General features: G+C 45.5%; 1 protein-coding gene across 1 annotated transcript; it reads left to right on the top strand.

Moving 5' to 3' along the window:
• Positions 1 to 282: 282 nt before the first annotated feature.
• LOC123169160 (putative ubiquitin-like-specific protease 1B) lies at positions 283 to 4,259 on the top strand. The gene is made up of 10 exons (XM_044587011.1): positions 283 to 1,322; positions 1,421 to 1,612; positions 1,989 to 2,126; positions 2,236 to 2,576; positions 2,700 to 2,871; positions 2,973 to 3,071; positions 3,166 to 3,297; positions 3,390 to 3,490; positions 3,589 to 3,766; positions 3,864 to 4,259. The coding sequence occupies exons 1-10, from the start codon at positions 1,185 to 1,187 to the stop codon at positions 3,918 to 3,920; spliced, it is 1,548 nt and encodes a 515-aa protein (XP_044442946.1). The 5' UTR covers positions 283 to 1,184; the 3' UTR covers positions 3,921 to 4,259.
• The last annotated feature ends 17,126 nt before the right edge of the window (positions 4,260 to 21,385 follow it).

The raw sequence follows: 21,385 nt of genomic DNA, 5'->3' as shown, positions 1-21,385 counted from the left end.
CGTATATAGTGTCGTATCAATTCTATTCTTAAGTACAGTAATTAAAATGAGCGTACACGACAAGTTTAGTGACAACCGATGAATTTTACTCTTTTAAAAACTAAGTTGAGCCATATATCTCTAGTCTGACGGCTCAAGTTGATTTTTTTCTATTCTTTCACAACAAGTTGTTTGTTTCTATTGTAGTTGTGTACATAAAACATTGTTCAATCTAGTGTCAATTTGTGAGTCTATAGATCTAGATGTATTTTTTACTTCAGTGTTCTTTGTACCATCTTGATAGTTGATGAATAGATCGGAAGTTATTCTCGAAAAAAGAAAATTGTGAGCCAGCTGCAGCAACAATTAGCAGTGACAAACAATCTGAAATTCTCTCTGTCAGTTTTTCTCTCCCTCTCTCACTTTTGACGAGTTGATCCTTCCACCAAATTCCCCTTGCCCCATGCGCCAGGCCTCCTCCGCATACAGACGGACGCCGTGCCCCCGCCCTCTCTCCCTCCATGGCGCCGCCGCTGCTCCTCCCCTTCCTCGCCCTTGACCGACGGTCACCGAGCTCCCCACAGCCCCCATGGCGCCGCCGCTTCCCTGCTGGATCTCCTAAACAGTCGCGGGCTGGGCGGCGGCGCCACTCATGGATCTGGAACGGGCTGGGCGGCGGTGAAGAGGAGCAGCGACGGCCGTCGACTGCCTCTAGTCGGTTCGCGGGCGCGCGGCGTCCTCCGGTAGTCGACCAGCGGGGGGAAGTTGGCGGTTGGTAGCGGACGTTGCCGGCGATTCGAGCTACGCGATATCTTATCAGCTGGACCAGGTACTCCTATTAGAAAAGGGAGGAAGGTGGAACGAAGCAGAAATAGCATCAGCTCCATGTCGTCATTATGTGTGCGTACATGGAAACGATGAGAGAAATCTCCAACATGTGCGTCCTACCTTACTACATCATGTCGTCACTATGTGAAGATCCACAGCTTGTCCGCAGTAAGCATGTTCGCCGGTTCAGACTTGCTCCGCCTGCGTATCCATGTTGTCATGGTGGCAACAGGATGTGATGCCTGACAGGCAGCACGTCAGCCTTAATTAGCAAGCAGCATGGCAGCGAACAAAGATGTACCAGGATGCTTACAGATTAGTTAAGCTAGCTAGCCAGCATATCTGCGATCGGTATACGGAGCGTCCACCTTTTCCCCATGGAGTGTCTCCGCCTGACATCCGTCTCCAGCCCCGGCGACGCATGCAGCAGGATGCAGGCGGCGGCCGTCGCTCTCAGGACGGCGGCTAACTCTGACGAGCTCCTCGCCTGCCTACTCCATCATGGCAGGAGCCTGGTAAAACTTATTCAGATGCACTTTTGGCTTTTATTGTTAATTCCTTGCATCACTCTACTCACTGATAATTGGTATTATACATGCTTAACTTAATTAAGGTATTGGACAACACTGACATTCAGCAACCAGATGCTGCTGCTGAAGCTCCCTTCTTCCTCCCCAATGCCAATTTGAAAGAACCTGCTGAGAAAATGGTCAATGTCCACAGACCTCTTTCTGATGTTCACCATGAAATGGATGATATCTATCCAGTTTGTTCTGTGATGCCCAGCCAGAGTATTACTGATAAGGTTAGTCTATATTGTATAATTTATTAGCCAGAAAGGTTCAGTTTTATGAACCTATCTGTCACTTTTATGTTAAGAAGCTTTGTTTGTGCATCTCCTGTATTAAATGTGTTTCTTTCTGGCTGCTTTATTTTCCGTCTGTTCAGTAAAAGTAGTCCTAATTAATTTACTGCTTTATAGTATATATGCAACTTCTGTAAGGTTGTCCACTTCTACTAGGTAATCTAGGTCTTGGTATTAAAAATTGTCTCCACTCTCTATTCTTCCAGTTCTGTGATGCCGATGAGTCCGAATGTTTACCTCCAGTTTATTTAGAAGCTAGGTTTGTCAGCTTCATTTTCCATTCCACTTGAGATCTAATTTTTTTCCTGGTGTGCAGAATCACAATGTCATAGTTACTCTGGATCGCTCTCAGCAATCACATGCTAATCCCTCCGGTAAAAAAAGTGTGATTAATACGAGCAGACGTTTCACTGTTCCTGTTTCTGCTGCTGACACAACTGTGGAAGCAAAACTTGTAAGTCATTTTATTTGCTTAAAAAAAATCTCTGAGCTGTGTTGCTTTCCCTCTGCTGATCATGATATGACACCATCATGTTAACCATATTAATATTTTTCTGTCGCAGTCTAATGATTCTTCAGATGAACAGATTACTGATGAAAGGAAGTCCAACGTGAGTTGCAGTCAATTGTGTAATAAAGACGATAATGCTTCTAATAGCATTATCAGTTCTGCAAATCCTCATGACAATCGCTCTTCCGATTATACCCCCGCATCCAAAGTTCAGTATGTAATCAAGGTTAGCACTAGTTCTTCTAGAAGAAAGAAACCACCCCATGATCCGAGGAGAGTTCTTCTCCCGTCCAATCCTCCTGTTCCTGAAACAAATCGATTTCCAGTCTCTGCGCTTGAGAGGAGATATTATGCGGTGTTCTGCAGACTTGCACGGAGTGAAAGATATCAGTGGTATATATGCACTTTCCTGTTTCATTTCTATAGCTCAATTATTTTTCTTCTGATTATGCATTATGCAAAAGAAATACTTAGCTGCATCGTATTGACATTTATATTCTATCTTTATGTGAGCAGCATGACTGCCATTATATATCGCAAAGTCCGCTGCTCCTACCTCTCTCTTGGTCAGTCATTGATGCCAGGGGGTCATGTCAACAACTTTCTGATTTCTGTTTTCTGCCGGAAATTGTTTGATGATTGCCATCCATCAGTTTCTAAAAAACATTACTTCTTCTCTTATATTGGGGTAATTATTTTCTTCATTTGAAGCTCCATCTGTTTTCACATATATACATGCCGAAATCTGTTTTGTTATGGTTTGGCTGCTGATTCTTATATATTTTGCAGGAAAACATTCTAAAATACCATAACAAAGATCAGTTTAAACTCATACAAAATACTTTTAAAGGTGCAAGTCTAGCAAAGGAAATTGATGCATGTGAACTGGTATGATATTTTCTTATTGCTCTTTGTCCTAGTTCTCGTCTCTTATATTTGTGTAATATATGAATTTTTCTTACAAATATTTTTTCTGTTGCAGCTATTCTTTCCTATATGCCATTGTAAGCACTGGTTTTTATTTGTTGTCGACCTACAAAACTGTCAATTTGTATTTATGGATTCCTTGTTCCGTAAGAAGTCTCGTTACCAAGTTGTCGTCAGTGAGATGCTTGTAAGTAATTCTATTTGCAAATCTTCCTCTGTTTTTTTAGTATGTTCACCTTCAACGTTTAGTCATGTGAATGCTGATGTGTTGTAATTTAGGTTGGTAATTTCAAACATTTGTGGAAGTTGATAGTTGATTCAGAGTATAGCTTCGATAATTTTAGAATTGTCTATCCTGCTATGCCAAGACAAGGAAACGGGTAATGCTATCTACAACCATGTGTTTCTTGATGTTCATTGCCGACATTTGTGAAATAAATTTTCTTGTATTGATGTTTGTGCTTTATTTGATTTTTAGGAATGATTGCGGTGTCTTTGTCATGAAATGTATGGAAATCTGGACTCCTAGAGTTGTTCTTCATGATTACTTCTCAAGAGTCAACATTCCAAATATAAGGATACAATACACGAATCAGCTGTTCTTCAGTTCAAAGAATACCGCTGATAAGTCTCTGGTAACACATCTCCTTCGAGAGGTAATCCTCTTGTTATTTTTTTTTGGCCACTTCGGTTTTTCCTGCTAAGTATGTCTGGCTGATGTTTAGTGGTGCTCTGTTCTGTCCTTTTCTGCAGGGCAAATTTCATCTTGTCAGAAAGAGTGTAACTTCAGAGTCCAACGTGTCTCAGTAACCAGGACAGAGGAGAAATAGATGTTGTTTCAGAGACGAACGTGTCTCAGTAACAAGGACATAGGAGAGATAGATACTGTACTAGGACCATGCCTGCTCGTTGCCGCAAAAAATTGTGATTAGGTTTTCGTTGATGGTTAATAGCCAAATTAGTTGTATGTCATCTATTGTTATGGTACAGTAAACATTGGTGAGAAACAAGGAATGGCATGCATTTAGATCGAAGATTGAAGACAACAAAGTAGTGCAGCAAAGTACATTCCCAATCACCAAATGAAGAATCTGTGGACGCCTGAGTGTGCTTTCCCAGCTCATTAATACCCATTAAGCATTCATCTGATCATTCGTGCGTCGCATTATTTCACTTACTCTGTGCGCCAATGTTTGGTGATGCAACTGCATGATCCGTTGATGCCCAAGTTATTACTGGAAGCTAGAAAATGGCAGTTCATGGAGAAGATGCTGCAGGGATTTTAGACAGTGTTACCGGCACATGTATTATCCATTCTCCTGCCATTAAAATGGGTGTTATGTTTTGTGGGCTCTCAACCGGTGCCATACACTTACCAATCATGTGCTCTGAGTGATTTAAATCTAGCTAATATGACTTTACATATAGTGAATGCGACCATTGAAATGAATTTGTGACAAGTATGCCTTGTGTTTCCCCAAATTTTTTGGGGAGGCATATGCACAAACGTTTGGATATTTATGGTTCCAGATTTTTTCGAGAGAGTGACGATAAATTATATACTTGTAAAGTTGGGCATATTGGATGCAAAAAAGGAAGGCTACGTTGTATAATCATAGATAAATCAGATTGGGCGTTTTTAGGAGAATCCAACTAAATGGTGGGTTTTGTTTTAAATGGTTACTTACCGAGTCACTTGGTCATTTAGGGATCGTATAGTTTCCAGTTTCTACACTTTTCGGTCACAACTCATAAGATGCTGCGAAACGCAATCATGCAACAGTTCTTGATTTAAAGAGACTTGGAATCCTCCGACCAACCATGTCCTTCATTTAATAATAGGCATGACATGGACCACTAGAGAGTGATTTCAGCTACTTTATCCTACAGTCCAAGGACTTTGCTCGGTGCAAGCCATAGCTACCATCCTTATAAGTTAGGGGAGAGAAGTTAGGGTGTGAATTTCTTCATAACACAGCAAATACACAACTCACTTGTGAGTAGAAAGTGAAGGAAGCTGTATATGGATGATGCTTATCTTGGTGTGTCTCCATTGGTGCCAAGCTAATATATTCACACAATGCGACGGTACAAGTTGCAAGATTAGGAGTAGGAGGCATCAGGGATCGCAAGGCTACAACTCACATCCTTGTGGGGTCCTCGGTACCCTGTAGAAGTTGCAGTGCAGCTTCAGCGCCTCCCAAGCTAACTGCTCATCCTACAGTACGGCATCGTCCGGATCCACAGGAACACTCTGCTATTTGCCATTAGTGGAATTGCGGAACAGGAAGATGGGATCCGACGAGTTCAAGACGCACCACCTTGTCGCGTCGAACCACCGGATGAACACATTCAGATCTGATGACATGTTGCTTTGCAGCATTAATCACCAATTGGTATCGTAGCATTAGGCCTCTCGCACCACTTATTTACATTTTCGTAGCTAGTTTACTTTCTGGACTGGTCTCTGAGCTGATGCGTATGCTTTGGCTTCATTCTAGTAACGGAGCCGGCTAGAGCAACGCTGTTATTCTAAAAAAATAGTCTATCTGTGAATGTTTGCCTACGCGTTTCCAGAACTGGCACCTCGGAAACCCCATGCTGTACTTACCAGCTACCACTCGTGGCGTGTGTGTACAGTGCCATTTTATTTAATAACAAATAGTTCATGAAAAATGTGAAGAGCATGCCAGATTTGTGCTGCTGCCGTAATGGTCTGAGATCTAATTTAGATAGTTGCGGTGTTTAACTTCGAGACAACAACAACAATAATTGCCGTATGCAACTCAACAAAGAGAGGCTAGCCCTTACGGTTATGCAACTCAACAGTACTTGCCCATGACAGCCTCTCTTTGGTTCAAAGGATTTCCGTAGGAATTTTGGATGATTTATTTCTTAGAATTTTTTTTCTAATGCTTGTTTGGTTCGTAGAACCATGAATAAATCATTTTAACTAAATATACTTCTCTTAATATGTAACCATGCCATCTTTAATATGCCACCATGCATGTCAAAATGCGTACTTCAAAATGCAACCATGCATGCTACTTATATTGAATATCTTTATTACAACTATGTCGTTCTTAATTATTAATCCAACAATATATTCATATTACATATGACCAAATCTCATTCAAATATATTGTACATGCCTACCTTCCTTACAACATCATGTCGTCACTATATGTGAAGATCCACAACTTGTCCACAGTAAGCATGTTTGTTGGTTCAGTCTTGATCTGCCTGAATATGCATCAGAGTGGACCAGACCGAACCGACCTGCATCGCGGTCCTGTTTTCAGGGACCGGACCGGTGGTTTCAAAGCACGGGCCGGACCGAGAAGACTGGACACGGCGAGGGGATAGTGACCATAGCATCGACAACGATGGCAAGTCATGGCTATGGGTCCTAATCACACTAGTAGAAAACTGGGCTTTGGTCACAGGGCAATATTCAAATTAGACCCGGTTCAGTCACGAACCGGGACTAATGTGAGCATTGGTCCCGGTTCGTCTGGACCCTTTGGTCCCGGTTGGTGGGACAAACCGGGACCAATGGGCCACGCTCCTGGCCCACCACCCTTTAGTCCCGGTTCATACCACAAACCGGGACTAAAGGGCTGGTCCTAGTTGCGGCCAGTGTTTAGTCCCACCTCACCAACCGAAGGGCGCTCACACCAGTTTATAAGCCCGTCCCTCTCTGCCTTGTTGAGCTCCTCTTAAAGTGAAAATAGATGCCCTTATACAGGGAATTTGACCTAAATTCACAGTAAATTTCATACAAATTTATTATGAATTTAGGTTGAATTTCCTCTATAAGCGCATCTATGTTCATTTTTTTATAGTAAATAAAATAAATAAACCTTAATAAAATAAAATAAAATAAACTATAGTAACTAAAATAAATAAACCTTAATAAATTAAATAAAAATAGCAGCAGTAAAATAAATAAAAATAAAATAATTAAAGTAAAATACATAAGTAATTAGAAATAAAATAAATAAGTTTTTTGTTGTAAGTAGAAACAAAACAAAACAAATAAAGCAAAAGAGAAAACAAAAAACAGAGAAAAAAATTATGCCACCTACTGGGCCACCACGGCCTGAATACGACTTGAAACCCATCTGTGGGCCAGGATTCAGGCCCGCAGAAGGCCCAGTAGGCCCCACAGGCAAAGAGAATGGTTAGGCCCGAAAGCCTGCAGTTGAGAGGAGTTCGAGAGGGTGGGCGCAGGAGCGCTTATAAACCACTCTCGAGCCCTCTCAACTAGCGAGGTGGGACTAAACTTTTGACGCGGGGCAGCACAAGGCCTTTGGTCCCGGTTGGTGCCACCAACCGGGACTAAGGGCATTGGTCCCGGTTCGTGGCACCAACCGGGACTAAAGGCCTTTAGTCCCGGTTGGTGCCACGAACCGGGACCAAAGAGTTCCCTATATATATCCCATCGCCATAGCAGAGCACTCCACAGTGCTCTGTTTTTTCTGGCCGGCGAGGGGAGGGCATTTGGGTGCTCTAGCTCACCTCCTATGCACATGAGGTGTTCGATGAAATGTCTGAGCCACACTAGTTAATCTTTCTCCTCTCGAAACTCGACCTCCAAGCTCCATTTTCCCCGAGATTTGTCTAGGTTTAGCGGTCCGTCACGTCCCATCCCCGTCTTCACCGCCGTCGATCGCCCGCGCCGATCTCGTCGCCAGCACCACCGTGGTGAGCCTCTTGTTCTTATCTTCTTTCTGAAAGGAAAAAAATTCTTACTTTAGATAGTTACTTGTCTAATTTTGTTACTTTTATTATTCCTTCTTATTACATAGTGCGATGGTTTTGGTATCCGCCCCCGTCGGCCCTCGTCCTATCTATGATTCGGATGTGGTATATATTATCTTTTTATAACTATTTGGTTCATTTATTGTTTATGACAAATATACCGACCAACGTGACATAGATTTTATTTATCTAGGAGGTGGTTGAACCAGAAATTCTAACCGACCCTATTGTCGAGAGGTTAAATTTAGTTGAAGAAGAAAACAATTACTTGAAGGAAAAAATAAAAAAAATTGAGGAGGAGAAGATGATATTGGAGTTGCATGTTGCGGATGTCGTCAATGATCACAAGATCAAGATGGATGCAATGCGCTTGAAGATTAGAAAATGCAGGCTTGGTATCATTATGCCGTTGGATCAATTGTTACCTTGGTTGCGATTATGATCGCATTTGTTTTCGCATTGAAATGTTTTACATAGTTTCAATGTATGGTTTAATTAATTAGATGCTCTGGAGAGCTATATATATGTTGCTAGATGAGAACTATGTATGTACTTTGGTTTTAATGTGATGATGAACTTCTATTAATTTGGTCACTTAATTATCTATTCATGATGTTCTGTAATGGTTTTTGACACACTTAATTATATATAATGCACACAGATGAACCGGCAATGGATGTACGATGACAGACACACCTCCGAGTACATTAAGGGCGTGCATGATTTTCTCGAAGTGGCTGAGGCAAACAAGCAGAATGGTTTTATGTGTTGTCCATGCCCTATATGTGGGAATACGAAGTCTTACTCTGACCGGAAAATCCTTCACACCCACCTGCTTTACAAGGGTTTCATGCCATACTATAATGTTTGGAGGAGGCACGGAGAAATAGGTGTTATGATGGAAGACGGCGAAGAAGAAGAGGACGATGACAACTATGTGCCCCCTGAATACGGTGATGCTGCAACGGGGGAAGCTGCTGAAGATCAAGAGGAACCAGACGATGTGCCCAATGATGCTGCAAGGGGGGAAGCTGCTGAAGATCAAGAGGAACCAGTGCCCAATGATGATGACCTCCGCCGGGTCATTGTCGATGCAAGGACGCAATGCGAAAGTCAAAAGGAGAAGCTGAAGTTCGATCGCATGTTAGAGGATCACAAAAAAGGGTTGTACCCCAATTGCGAATATGGCAACACAAAGCTCGGTACCGTACTGGAATTGCTGCAGTGGAAGGCAGAGAATGTTGTGCCTGACAAAGGATTTGAGAAGCTATTGAAAATATTGAAGAAGAAGCTTCCAAAGGATAACGAATTGCCCGACAGTACATACGCAACAAACAAGGTCGTATGCCCTCTAGGATTGGAGGTGCAGAAGATACATGCATGCCGTAATGGCTGCATCCTCTACCGCGGTGCGTACAAGGATCTGAACGCATGCCCGGTATGCGGTGCATTGCGGTATAAGATCAGACGAGATGACCCTGGTGATGTTGACGGCGAGCCCCCCAGGAAGAGGGTTCCTGCGAAGGTGATGTGGTATGCTCCTATAATACCACGGTTGAAACGTCTGTTCAGAAACGAAGAGCATGCCAAGTTGATGCGATGGCACAGTGAGGACCGTAAGAAAGACGGGAAGTTGAGAGCACCCGCTGACGGGTCGCAGTGGAGAAAAATCGAGAGAAAGTACTGGGCTGAGTTTGCAGCTGACCCAAGGAACGTATGGTTTGGTTTAAGCACGGATGGCATTAATCCTTTCGGGGAGCAGAGCAGCAATCACAGCACCTGGCCCGTGACTCTATGTATGTATAACCTTCCTCCTTGGATGTGCATGAAGCGGAAGTTCATTATGATGCCAGTTCTCATCCAAGGCCCTAAGCAACCCGGCAACGACATTGATGTGTACCTAAGGCCATTAGTTGAAGAACTTTTACAGTTGTGGAATGGAAACGGTGTACGTACGTGGGATGAGCACAAACAGGAGGAATTTAACTTGCACGCGTTGCTGTTTGTAACCATCAACGATTGGCCCGCTCTCAGTAACCTTTCAGGACAGACAAACAAGGGATACCACGCATGCACGCACTGTTTAGATGACACTGAAAGTATATACCTGGACAAATGCAGGAAGAATGTGTACCTGGGCCATCGTCGATTTCTTTCGACCAACCATCAATGTCGAAAGAAAGGCAAGCATTTCAAAGGTGAGGCAGATCACCGGAAGAAGCCCGCCATGCGTACCGGTGATCACGTACTTGCTATGGTCAATGATTTACACGTAATCTTTGGAAAGGGTCCCGGCGGACTAGCTGTTCCGAATGACGCTGAGGGACACGCACCCATGTGGAAGAAGAAATCTATATTTTGGGACCTACCCTAGTGGAAAGAGCTAGAGGTCCGCTCTTCAATCAACGTGATGCACGTGACGAAGAACCTTTGCGTGAACCTGCTAGGCTTCTTGGGCGTGTATGGGAAGACAAAATATACACCTGAGGCACGGGAGGACCTGCAACGTTTGCACGAAAAAGACGGCATGCCTCCGAAGCAGTATGAAGGTCCTGCCAGCTACGCTCTTACGAAAGAAGAGAAAGAAATCTTCTTTGAATGCCTGCTCAGTATGAAGGTCCCGACTGGCTTCTTGTCGAATATAAAGCGAATAATAAATATGCCAGAGAAAAAGTTCCAGAACCTAAAGTCTCATGACTGCCACGTGATTATGACGCAACTGCTTCCGGTTGCATTGAGGGGGCTTCTACCGAAAATGTCCGATTAGCCATTGTGAAGCTATGTGCATTCCTCAATGCAATCTCTCAGAAGGTGATCGATCCAGAAATCATACCAAGGCTAAGGAGTGATGTGGCGCAATGTCTTGTCAGTTTCGAGCTGGTGTTCCCACCATCCTTCTTCAATATCATGACGCACGTCCTAGTTCATCTAGTCGACGAGATTGTCATTCTGGGGCCCGTATTTCTACACAATATGTTCCCCTTTGAGAGGTTCATGGGAGTCCTAAAGAAATATGTCCGTAACCGCGCTAGGCCAGAAGGAAGCATCTCCATGGGCCATCAAACAGAGGATGTCATTGGGTTTTGTGTTGACTTCATTCCTGGCCTTAAGAAGATAGGTCTCCCTAAATCGCGGTATGAGGGGAGACTGACTGGAAAAGGCACGCTTGGAGGGGACTCAATAATATGCAGGGACGGATATTCTTGGTCTCAAGCACACTACACAGTTCTACAGAACTCTACCTTGGTGACCCCGTATGTCGATGAACACAAGAACAGTCTGCGCTCCAAACACCCGGAGCAGTGTGACGACTGGATTACATGTGAACACATCAGGACTTTCAGCAGTTGGTTGGAAACACGTCTCAGAGGTGACACCACTGTTTGTGATGAGTTGTACTCGTTGTCCAGGGGACCATCTTCGACTGTATTGACTTACAAAGGATACGAGATAAATGGGAATACATTTTACACGATCGCCCAAGATCAAAAGAGCACCAACCAAAACAGCGGTGTCCGCTTTGATGCAGCAACCGAGAGGGGAAAGGACACATATTATGGTTACATAATGGACATATGGGAACTTGACTACGGACATGATTTTAAGGTCCCTTTGTTTAAGTGCAAATGGGTCAATCTGTCAGGAGGCGGGGTACAGGTAGACCCACAGTACGGAATGACAACAGTGGATCTGAACAATCTTGGGTACACTGACGAACCGTTCGTCCTAGCCAATGATGTGGCACAGGTTATCTATGTGAAGGACATGTCTACCAGACCGAGGAAAAGAAAAGATAAGGAAGCGAATACATCATACGATGAGCCAAAGCGCCACATAGTTCTTTCAGGAAAAAGGGACATTGTGGGAGTGGAGGGCAAGACAGACATGTCTGAAGATTATGAAAAGTTTCATGAAATTCCTCCCTTCAAAGTCAAGGCTGACCCAAGCATCCTGATAAACGATGAAGATTATCCATGGTTACGGCGCAATAAGCAAATGACACAAGCGAAGAAAAAGTGAAGACTTTCTCCCGCAACTATTATGATGATACCATGCCAACTTTGTAACAGACGAGTATGATACCATTGTCCGTTTTGTACAAGAAGTGCATCTAGTTTTTGCCGTAACCCTCTCAACTTTCTTGCACATGCTATGTGGATGAAATGATGATACCATGCCAACTATCAACCTTTTCAGAGTTCATTTGAAATGCTTTTCAATTTTAGGGTCTTATAGCTCAAAATAATTAGTAAATGCATGAAAAATAACAGGCCAAAAATTAAAAATTATGCCACCTACTGGGCCACCACGGCCTGAATACGATTAGAAACCCATCCATGGGCCAGGATTCAGGCCCGCATAAGGCCCAGTAGGCCCACAGGCATGTACAGAGAGGTTAGGCCCGTAAGCCTGCTTTAGAGAGGAGCTCGACAGCTCAGGCGCACCGCACCTTATAAACATGTGCGGCTCTCTCTCAGCTAGCGAGGTGGGACTAAACTCACCACCTCGCCACTGTGCAAGGCCGTTGGTCCCGGTTGGTGGCACGAACCGGGACCAATTCCACCCTTTGGTCCCTGTTGGTGCCACGGACCGGTACTAATGAGGCTGTGGCCCCACGAGCACCTTTAGTACAGGTTCGTGGCACGAACCGGTACTAGAGTTTCTTACTAAGCAGTTTTTTAGTCCCACCTCGCTAGCTGAGAGGCACTAGGAGCGGTTTATAAGCCCTGAGTGCAGAGACGATGAAGAAGAGGCGCAATGCTCACGTTGCTTAGCTTCAAGCCTTGAGGAATAAGGTAGACTGCATCGAGCTATGTGCAGTGCAGTCTACACTATTCCGAAAGGCTTGAAGCAAATCAACGAGCATTGTGCCTCTTTTTTATTTTTAATAACTTATTACAACTCCGGACTTCTTGTGTTCCGACAAAATAAAATAAACTTTAATAAAATTTATGAAACTAAAATTAACAAAGTATTTTCTGTTCAAAACATTATAAGAAACCTCTATTATTATTGAAACTAAAATCATATAAAATTGATGCAACTAAAATTATCGAAGTATTTTCTGTTCAAAATCATTAAAAGCAAAAAGAATTTTCATAAAGAACTTTTTTTGATAGAAACTTTAATAGCAAAAAGAATTATCATAAAGTAAAATAAATAAGTAATTAGAAACAAAATAAAATAAAATAAATAAGTTTTTTGTTGTAAGTAGAAACAAAACAAAATAAATAAAGCAAAAAAGAAAACAAAAAACTAAATACAGCAAAAAGAATTTTCATAAAGAACTTTTTTTGATAGAAACTTTAATAGCAAAAAGATTTATCATAAAGTAAAATAAATAAGTAATTAGAAACAAAATAAAATAAAATAAATAAGTTTTTTGTTGTAAGTAGAAACAAAACAAAATAAATAAAGCAAAAAAGAAAACAAAAAACTAAATACAGCAAAAAGAATTTTCATAAAGAACTTTTTTTGATAGAAACTTTAATAGCAAAAAGAATTATCAGAAAGTAAAATAAATAAGTAATTAGAAACAAAATAAAATAAAATAAATAAGTTTTTTGTTGTAAGTAGAAACAAAACAAAATAAATAAAGCAAAAAAGAAAACAAAAAAAGTAAAAACAGCAACAAAAATTGTTGGGGCGCTGTCCGCTGGGCCCTCCAACCCTCGGGTTTGCAAATACAAGCCCAGAAGGGCTAGAGGGCTCAACGGACAGCGCGCCAAAGTTAGGCCCAGAAGCCTGCTATAGAGAGGAGTTCGAGACAGCAGCCGCAGCGGGGCTTATAAACCACTCTTAGCCCCTCTCAACTAGCGAGGTGGGACTAAACTTTTGGCCGCGACGCGGGCAGCAAGAGGCCTTTGGTCCCGGTTGGTGCCACCAACCGGGACTAAAGGGGTGCATTGGTACCGGTTCGTGGCACCAACCGGGACCAATGCCCCCCCTTTAGTCCCGGTTGGTGCCACCAAACGGGACCAAAGGCCGCCGCTTCCCGCCCTTTGCGCTGCTGAAAAGAGGGCTTTGGTCCCAGTTGGTGGCACCAACCGGGACTAATGCCTACCTTTAGTCCCGGTTGGTGCCACGAACCGGGACGAAAGGCTTTGCTATATAAGCAAACACTTAGGAAATTTTTCAGAGTTCATCTGCAGTTTGCCCCGACGACGCCGACGCCGCCCGCCGCCCCGACTCCGCCCGCCGCCCCCGCCGTCGCCGTCGCCGTCGCCCGTGCCCATCGTCGCCGTCGCCGTTGCCCGCGCCCTCGCCGTCAGCCGCGCCCCTGCCCCGACGAGCGCCGCCCCGGCCCGTCCCCATCGTCGTCGTCGCCCTGCCCCGCCCTTCGCCGCCGTCGCCCCCTACCCCGAGCGCGCGCCCACTGCCCTGTCGCCATTCTCGCCGCCGACCCCGCGGTCCTCCTCACCTTGGTCCGGCTGGCGCCCTTTTTTATATATATGCTTGTTTTTTTCATATATATGCTTGTTTTTTCATATATATGATGATATGTTCATGTATGAGTATGTGTATGTATATATGTTCTCTGTGTATATATATGTTCATGTATATATGCAAAAGATAGATTTTTAGAAAAGTTAGGATTTTTTTTCTGTTCATAGATTTTTTTGGTGATATTAATTATTGTAGAATATGCAAATGTTTGTATATTCATATGAACAATGCATTAGGCAAAACCTTTACTTTTTTCGAAATTTTCTATTTGCACATTTTTTTATGAATGAGAGGAAAAAGGAAAATAAGAAGAGGAAGAAAGGAGAAGAAGAGGAGAGGAAGAAGAGGAGAAATAAATAAGAAGAGGAAAAAAGAAGAAAAAGAAGAGGAGAAGAAGAAAGGAATAGAAGAGAAGAAGAAAAAATAGAAAAAATTCTTCTCTCCTCTATTCCTTTCTTCTTCTCCTCTTTTTTTTTTCTTCTTTTTTTTCTTCGATCTTCTCCTCTATTCCTTTTCTTCTTCTCCTCTTTTTATTTCTTCTTCGCTTTCTTATGTTTTATCAGGTCTGTCGTCGTCGATATAACCCTCTCCCGATAACTTCAACACGAGGGGGGGTCGATATACCCCCTCCCCGATAATATTATTTTCCCATGTACGTATGTCATCGCTGTCGATATAACCCCCTCCCGATAACTTCAACACGTGGGGGGGGGGTCGATATACCCCCTCCCCGATAACATTATTTTCCCATGTATGTATGTCGTCGTTGTCGATATATATAACTCCCTCCCAGATAACTTCGACATGATGGACGGTCGATATTTATACCCCCTCTCGACCGTGATAACTTATACCACGGGAGCACCCCCCGGCCCTCTCGCTCGACCAAAACTCTCGAGGACACCCAAACCCTAGAAAAAAAGATGTCGGTCTCCTACCCCCTCCCGCCGCGCCCCTACCCTTGAAGCGTTGCCGAGGCCACCCCAAACCCGGAATAAGCCAGGTCTACGTTTGCACTAATATATCCACCTGCTGTCCTGTTTGTGTAATAATTGCCATGTTGTAATATTTGCAGAAACAATGGAGCACGGACGAGACGAGCAAGCAGAAGAGGTGTTGGGGGACATAATCTTAGCCGGAGGTGATATCTTGTCGTATCTTAACGACAATGATGGTCTAGAAGAACAGGGTGAAGAAGCAGGCTACGGTGATCAAAGAGTGGAGGAGGAAAGACATGATTATGATGGCTCCGGTGACCCAATGCTTGTGCAAGAAGGAGCCCGTGGTGACGGCTCCGGTGACCGAACAGAGTCCGGCCAGGTAAATATATTAGTTAAGCCTGTGCTGACTAGCTAATTGATGCATTCATTGTTTTGGTATGTACACATATTAATTAACACTCTCTTTCTTCTTTTTTCTAGCCCTCCGGATCGAGCACAACTACGGTAAAGAGACGAGGCCCGAAGAGAAAGTTGCACTTGGATGAAAGGTTTGAGATCACAGCAATCGCGCGCGACGGCCAACCGATTGAACCCATCCGGACAAAGGATACATTTGCTGCTCAGTGCGGGGTTCTAGTTAGGGACAAGATCCCGATCAGAATCCACCAATGGTATAAGCCTAAGAAGGAAGACCCTGAGGTGTCTTATGTCAATGATATGCAGAAAGATGACCTTTGGACTGAGCTGAAGGCAAATTTCACCCTACCGCCAGAGGAGGATCCGGAGAAGCCAGTTAAAGAGCAATTAATCAAGTCTCATGCTCTTAAGAAGATGGCAGACCTATTCAGGAGGTGGAAGAATGAGCTGAAAACATTTGTCGACAAAGAAGAGACACCAGAATTCATCGGCCGGTATGAGAAGATCAGAGATCACTGGCCCGCATTTGTGGCCCACAAGACATCGGAAAAGAGTAAGAAGATGTCAGCGACAAACAAGAAGAATGCTGCGAAGAAGAAGCTTCACCATCGCACGGGGTCAGGTGGCTACCTCAAAGCCCGACCTAAGTGGGCCAAGGCTGAGAATGATCTACTTGAAAAAGGGATCGAACCACAGACAATGAACTGGACTGACCATTGCCGGACTTGGTTCTTCGGGGCTGGCGGACCTTGGACCCTGTATCAGGGAGGTGCATTTGGACGAACGAGCTTTTGAGAATACCAGTCAAGAAGATTCAGCAATATATCGATGCAGCGCAGGAAGGGACGTTCGTTCCAGACAGAGAGAACGACGAGCTCACAATGGCCCTCGGGAATCCTGAGCACCCTGGACGGACACGAGGCACGCCAGGCTTCGTTCCATGGAAGGCTGGTTTTCCGGACGCGGACGGTTACAAAAGCCAGGAGAGGAGGAAAAAAGTGGAGCAGATCCAAATTCAGAAGCTGCACGAAAGGGTTCAAGCGCTAGAGGAACGAGACGGCAATCGACATGCCGAAACTGCCCCCGAAGCTACACCGCCATCTCAGCGGAGAAGCAGCGTGGCTTCCACCGAGCTGCTTCAGCTGGAGCATGCGGCTCCTGCTAGCTACCCCGTGGATGCTACCACGGAGTCTCAACATTGCCACCTTATGGCGGAATGGCAGAACTTCAAAGTCTAGGCGGCTGTTGGCTCTGTTTTACCTCCTGAACCCGGCGCAACCTACCACTGCCGGCCGATTCCAGAAGGATATGCTAGGGTGATGGTGGATGAAATAACGGAGGGATTTGAGGAGCTCCAGCTTGACCACCCTATCGGTGAAGGGGAGACTCGGCTGGGTTCTGCTCTGAAGACTCCATGCCTATGGCGGAAGGAGCTCATCAAGCTTCCGAACTGGACGGCTCCGGCGAGTAAGGGCACTCCGCCTCCTCCTCCGCCTCCTCCTCCGGCGAGTGATCAGGGCACTTAGCCTCCTTCTCCGGCGCATGGCAGCACTCCGCCTCCTCCTCCGCCTCCTCCTCCAGCGAGTGATCAGGGCACTCAGCCTCCTTCTCCGCCTGCGCCGGCGCGCCAGAGCAGCCAGCCTCCTCCTTCTCCGCCTCGTCAGCAAGGGCGGAAGAGACCCGCCGCCGCTGCGGCTGCTCCGGCGCGTCATAGTCCTTCTCCTCCGCCTCGTAAGCAAGGAAAGAAGACAGCCGCAGCCGCTCCGTCTGCTCTGCCGGCGTCTAGCAGTACAGCTGCCAGAGGCGGGAGGCAATACAGATTCGGTCCTTCTCTGAAGACTCCAGAGAAGTTACCATACGAGAGGACCGAGGAGGAAACCAGGAAGATCGTGCGAGCCAAAGTGACAAACTTCTTTGAAGGGGTGAAAGCAAAGAAACATCCACCTCCGGAGGAGAAGGTAGATCCGGTGAAAGCAAAGCGCACTCTGGCTGCCCTGACAAAACCACCAAAGTCTCCGCCGAGAGGCAACTATGAGCGCATTCTTGCAAAGACATATGCCGAAGCGGAGCGGTCGGGAAGTACTGTCAGTGATCAAAGGTTAAAAGAATGACGAGCTAGGAAAAAAATTGCCCAGCTCGGCGAACAAGCGAACCAATCGTGCCCCCCGCTCAAGGTGTCAAAAGACATCGTCGCTAATGATCCGAGGATGGTGCCCGGTTATAGCAATCTTGAAGATTACCTGCCCGACGATGTACATTATGAAATCATGGAGGTGGACGAACACAAATACCATTACGGGAAGCCTCTCGTCAAAGATGAAAGATCTCTAACAACGATGATGCGAATATTACATGATTGGTACATGAAAACCTGCAGAGAGTCTGATGGGACGAGTACTTTGACGCTGAGAGTTAAACCGGAGCATGACCTCGTTGGAATTGAACTGCTGAATGTTCCATTTGAGGATTTCTTCCAGCTTTACAATCAAAAGACCCTCGATAAAACAAACGATCACTTGCTACTGTCTGTAAGTAGTACTACTTCTGTCATTAAGTCTCTCTATATAGGTCAACTCTTTCATTGCATGTATTTATAATTATCCTCACTATATTATGCAGATTGAAGATCGCCGAATTGAAGAAAAGACAAATCGGTGATATTGGGTTCACTAACACAAATCTCATAGATGCATATACAGTTGAAAAACATCCCAAAGAAGCCGAGGCCAACTTGCTACAATCGTTGGTATTAAATCAAAACAAAGATATAATACTCTTTCCTTACAACTTCAAGTGAGTGTTACTGTCTTGTGCATATTCGGTTTCCCTTATTAGTCCAAGTTATGGTAATGTAATTGATGACTTATGCATGCATGCGCAGCTTCCACTATATTCTCCAGATTAAGCTTGAGCAGGGAGTAGTAACCGTCTTAGACTCGAGACGGAAAGATCCCCAGGACTATGCGAACATGACTCAAATGCTCGAGAAGTAAGTTAAATCGATCATTATCCACCATATCAGCAACTTTGTTCATTTCCTGATATCAAGTAATTGTTTTCTTTGTCTGGCAGGGTTTGGAGAAAATTCACCACAAAAGCTCCGGGACTGCCGAAGAAGCTGCAATTTAAACACCCGAAAGTAAGTACTATAGTAGCATGTTCCGCGCATCTCCTAGTGATTCCAGCGCTAGTTTCATCAATACCATTTAGCATTCTTGATTATCAGTTTGATTGACCTATATTTCCTGTAAAGTGGTTGTGGCAGGAACCCGGGAATAATTACTGTGGATTCTACGTTTGCGAGTCCATCCGCTACATGACCTGTGAGCGGGGCTACACTGAAGAACAATATGAAGTGCGTAAGCAATAATATTCACAATTTTATTTTATTACCATCATTTGTGTTGAGTTTCATTTATTCATATATATATGTATTGACCCCCTTCTTCAAATTAGATGTTTCGGAAGCGGGATGAACTCCTAGCACCAGATCGTATGCGAGGAAATCAAGAGGAATTGGCGGCATTCTTCCTTGACCACGTGATCGCTGAAAACGGAGAATACTATGTGGACCCTGTGTTCTTACAATTTAATTAGGAGAATGTATTGTAAGAGATAATTATTGTATATATGTAGCCGGTAGTGTCGGATAGATATACGAGAACTTGTTGTTCGACCAATCTCTCGGAGAAGGAGAGGTGGTCGATATCACTTCTCTTTGTATGCATATGTTCATGACGGTCTTCTGTTTCCTTCATTTGATTACTAGCTAGCATGTCTAGTCCTCTCCATACGTATATAGTACGTAGCGTCGACCAAGCATGGAGATAAGAGAGGACACTTCTCTCTATTAATTAGCTAGCTAACACAATATATGAAACACCTAAATTAACCCCCCAACCCCCCCCCCCTTTCAAAAAAACAAATACCCCAGCCCCTGAAATGCTGACGCGTGGATGCCTATTTGTCCCGGTTGGTGACACCAACCGGAACAAAAGGCCCTGCCTATTGGTTGGTGGCACCAACCGGGACTAAAGGCCCCCCTGCCTGGGCTGGCAGCAGCGGCCACGTGGAGGACCTTCTGTCCCGGTTCGTGTAAGAACCGGGACTAAAGGGTTAGGGCTTTAGTAATGAACCTTTAGTCCCGGTTCAAAAACCGGGACAAAAGGCCCTTACCAACCGGGGTAAAAGCCCCTTTTCCTACTAGTGTCAGAGGGGGAAACGAAGGGAAAAGATATGATGACTCCCGGAGAACTCGAAGGCAAGGTCGAGGAGGCTGGGGAAGTGTTAGAATACAACTTGTAATAGGATTATGACTCCTACTCGGTTTGTAATAGGGCTAGGTCAGGTGCGGGCTTGGCTCTTATATATACCTCTTGTACCGGCACAACATTGCATCAACAATTATTCAATAGTTATTCAATAGAATTCTACATGGTATCAGACTTTCGATCCTAGGGTATGGCTAACCCGCCAGCCCCGCCACCGCCGCCGCCTCCCGGCTACTTCGGGCGGCGCGCCGCCATCATCGCCGCCAAGGTCGCCGCGGCCACAGCCTCCTCCGCCTCTACCTCTACTCTAGCTCTACCCCCGCCAATACCCCCTTCCATCTCCTTCACTGACACCATCTCTGATATTAGCCCCTACATCCCCGTAACCCTTGACCTCGCTGCTCACAACTACTACCATTGGCGTCACCTCTTCGACCTCCACCTTGGGCGATGCAATCTTCCCTCTCACGTTGCCGACGACTCTCTTCCTCAACGTCATGATCCGCAATGGGTCAAGGATGATCTCGCCATTATTCAATGGATCTACATGCGAGTCTCCACAGAGATCTTCAATCTCGTCCACTGTGACGGTGCCTCTGCCGCCGATCTATGGGCGGCCCTTCGTCAGCTCTTCCAGGACAACGTCGAGACTCGCGCCAATAATCTCCACACCGAGCTTCGGAATATGATGCAAGGTGATTTACCAGTCGGTGTCTACTGCCAACGCCTTAAGGCGATCGCGGATGAACTCTGTGAACTTGGTGATCCGATCGACGATCGCCTGCTCATCAACGTCCTCCTCATCGGCCTCAGCGAGCGGTTCGAGAAGCAGGCCTCCTTCATCCCCATGATGCGTCCGCGCCCCTCCTGCACCGAGGTTCGCTCGATGCTCCAATGGGCTGATCGTGCCCTAACTATGAAGAACTCCCGTCCTCAGGTCTTCACTTCTTCTCCTCGCCCGCCTGCGTCGACGCCGCCCCCGCCAGCTCCACCAACAGCACCTCCTCAACCATCCGGCTGGCGTCCAAGTCCCAACTACCGGGGCAAAAACCCTAGGCCGTCGCAGTTCCGCACGGTGCCCGCTCCTGCTCCGCCCCCGGCTCCACCAACTGCACCACCACCGCCCCCGGCTTCATCAACCGCACCACCACCGTCGCCCGGATGGCGCCCATCTCCTGATCCATGGACAGGGCTAGTCCAGGCGTGGCCTATGCCCTGGTTCGCCCCTATGCCATATGTGCCCGCCTGCCTATACTGGTGGCTGGCAGCCTGGTGCTCGCGCCCCGACCGCCGACGGCCGCGTACCACGCTGCTCCCTCCTACGCGCCATGAATCTACAACACCAGTCCTTATGCATCCTATGGCGCTCCATCGCCCCCCTACATGCAGCAGTACAATGATGGTGCCTCTCTCTTTACGCCGATGCCGGCCCTAC

The sequence above is a fragment of the Triticum aestivum genome, chromosome 7D (assembly GCF_018294505.1).
Source record: "Triticum aestivum cultivar Chinese Spring chromosome 7D, IWGSC CS RefSeq v2.1, whole genome shotgun sequence".
Lineage (NCBI taxonomy): Eukaryota > Viridiplantae > Streptophyta > Magnoliopsida > Poales > Poaceae > Triticum > Triticum aestivum.
This window is presented reverse-complemented; position numbering and strand designations above follow the sequence as displayed.

Coding starts and splice junctions, on each gene's coding strand:
- LOC123169160 (XM_044587011.1), top strand. CDS start 1,185: ATGGAGTGTCTCCGCCTGACATCCGTCTCCAGCCCCGGCGACGCATGC. Junction 3,298..3,389: donor TTGTCGTCAGTGAGATGCTT/GTAAGTAATTCT, acceptor GTTGTAATTTAG/GTTGGTAATTTCAAACATTT. Junction 3,767..3,863: donor TAACACATCTCCTTCGAGAG/GTAATCCTCTTG, acceptor CCTTTTCTGCAG/GGCAAATTTCATCTTGTCAG.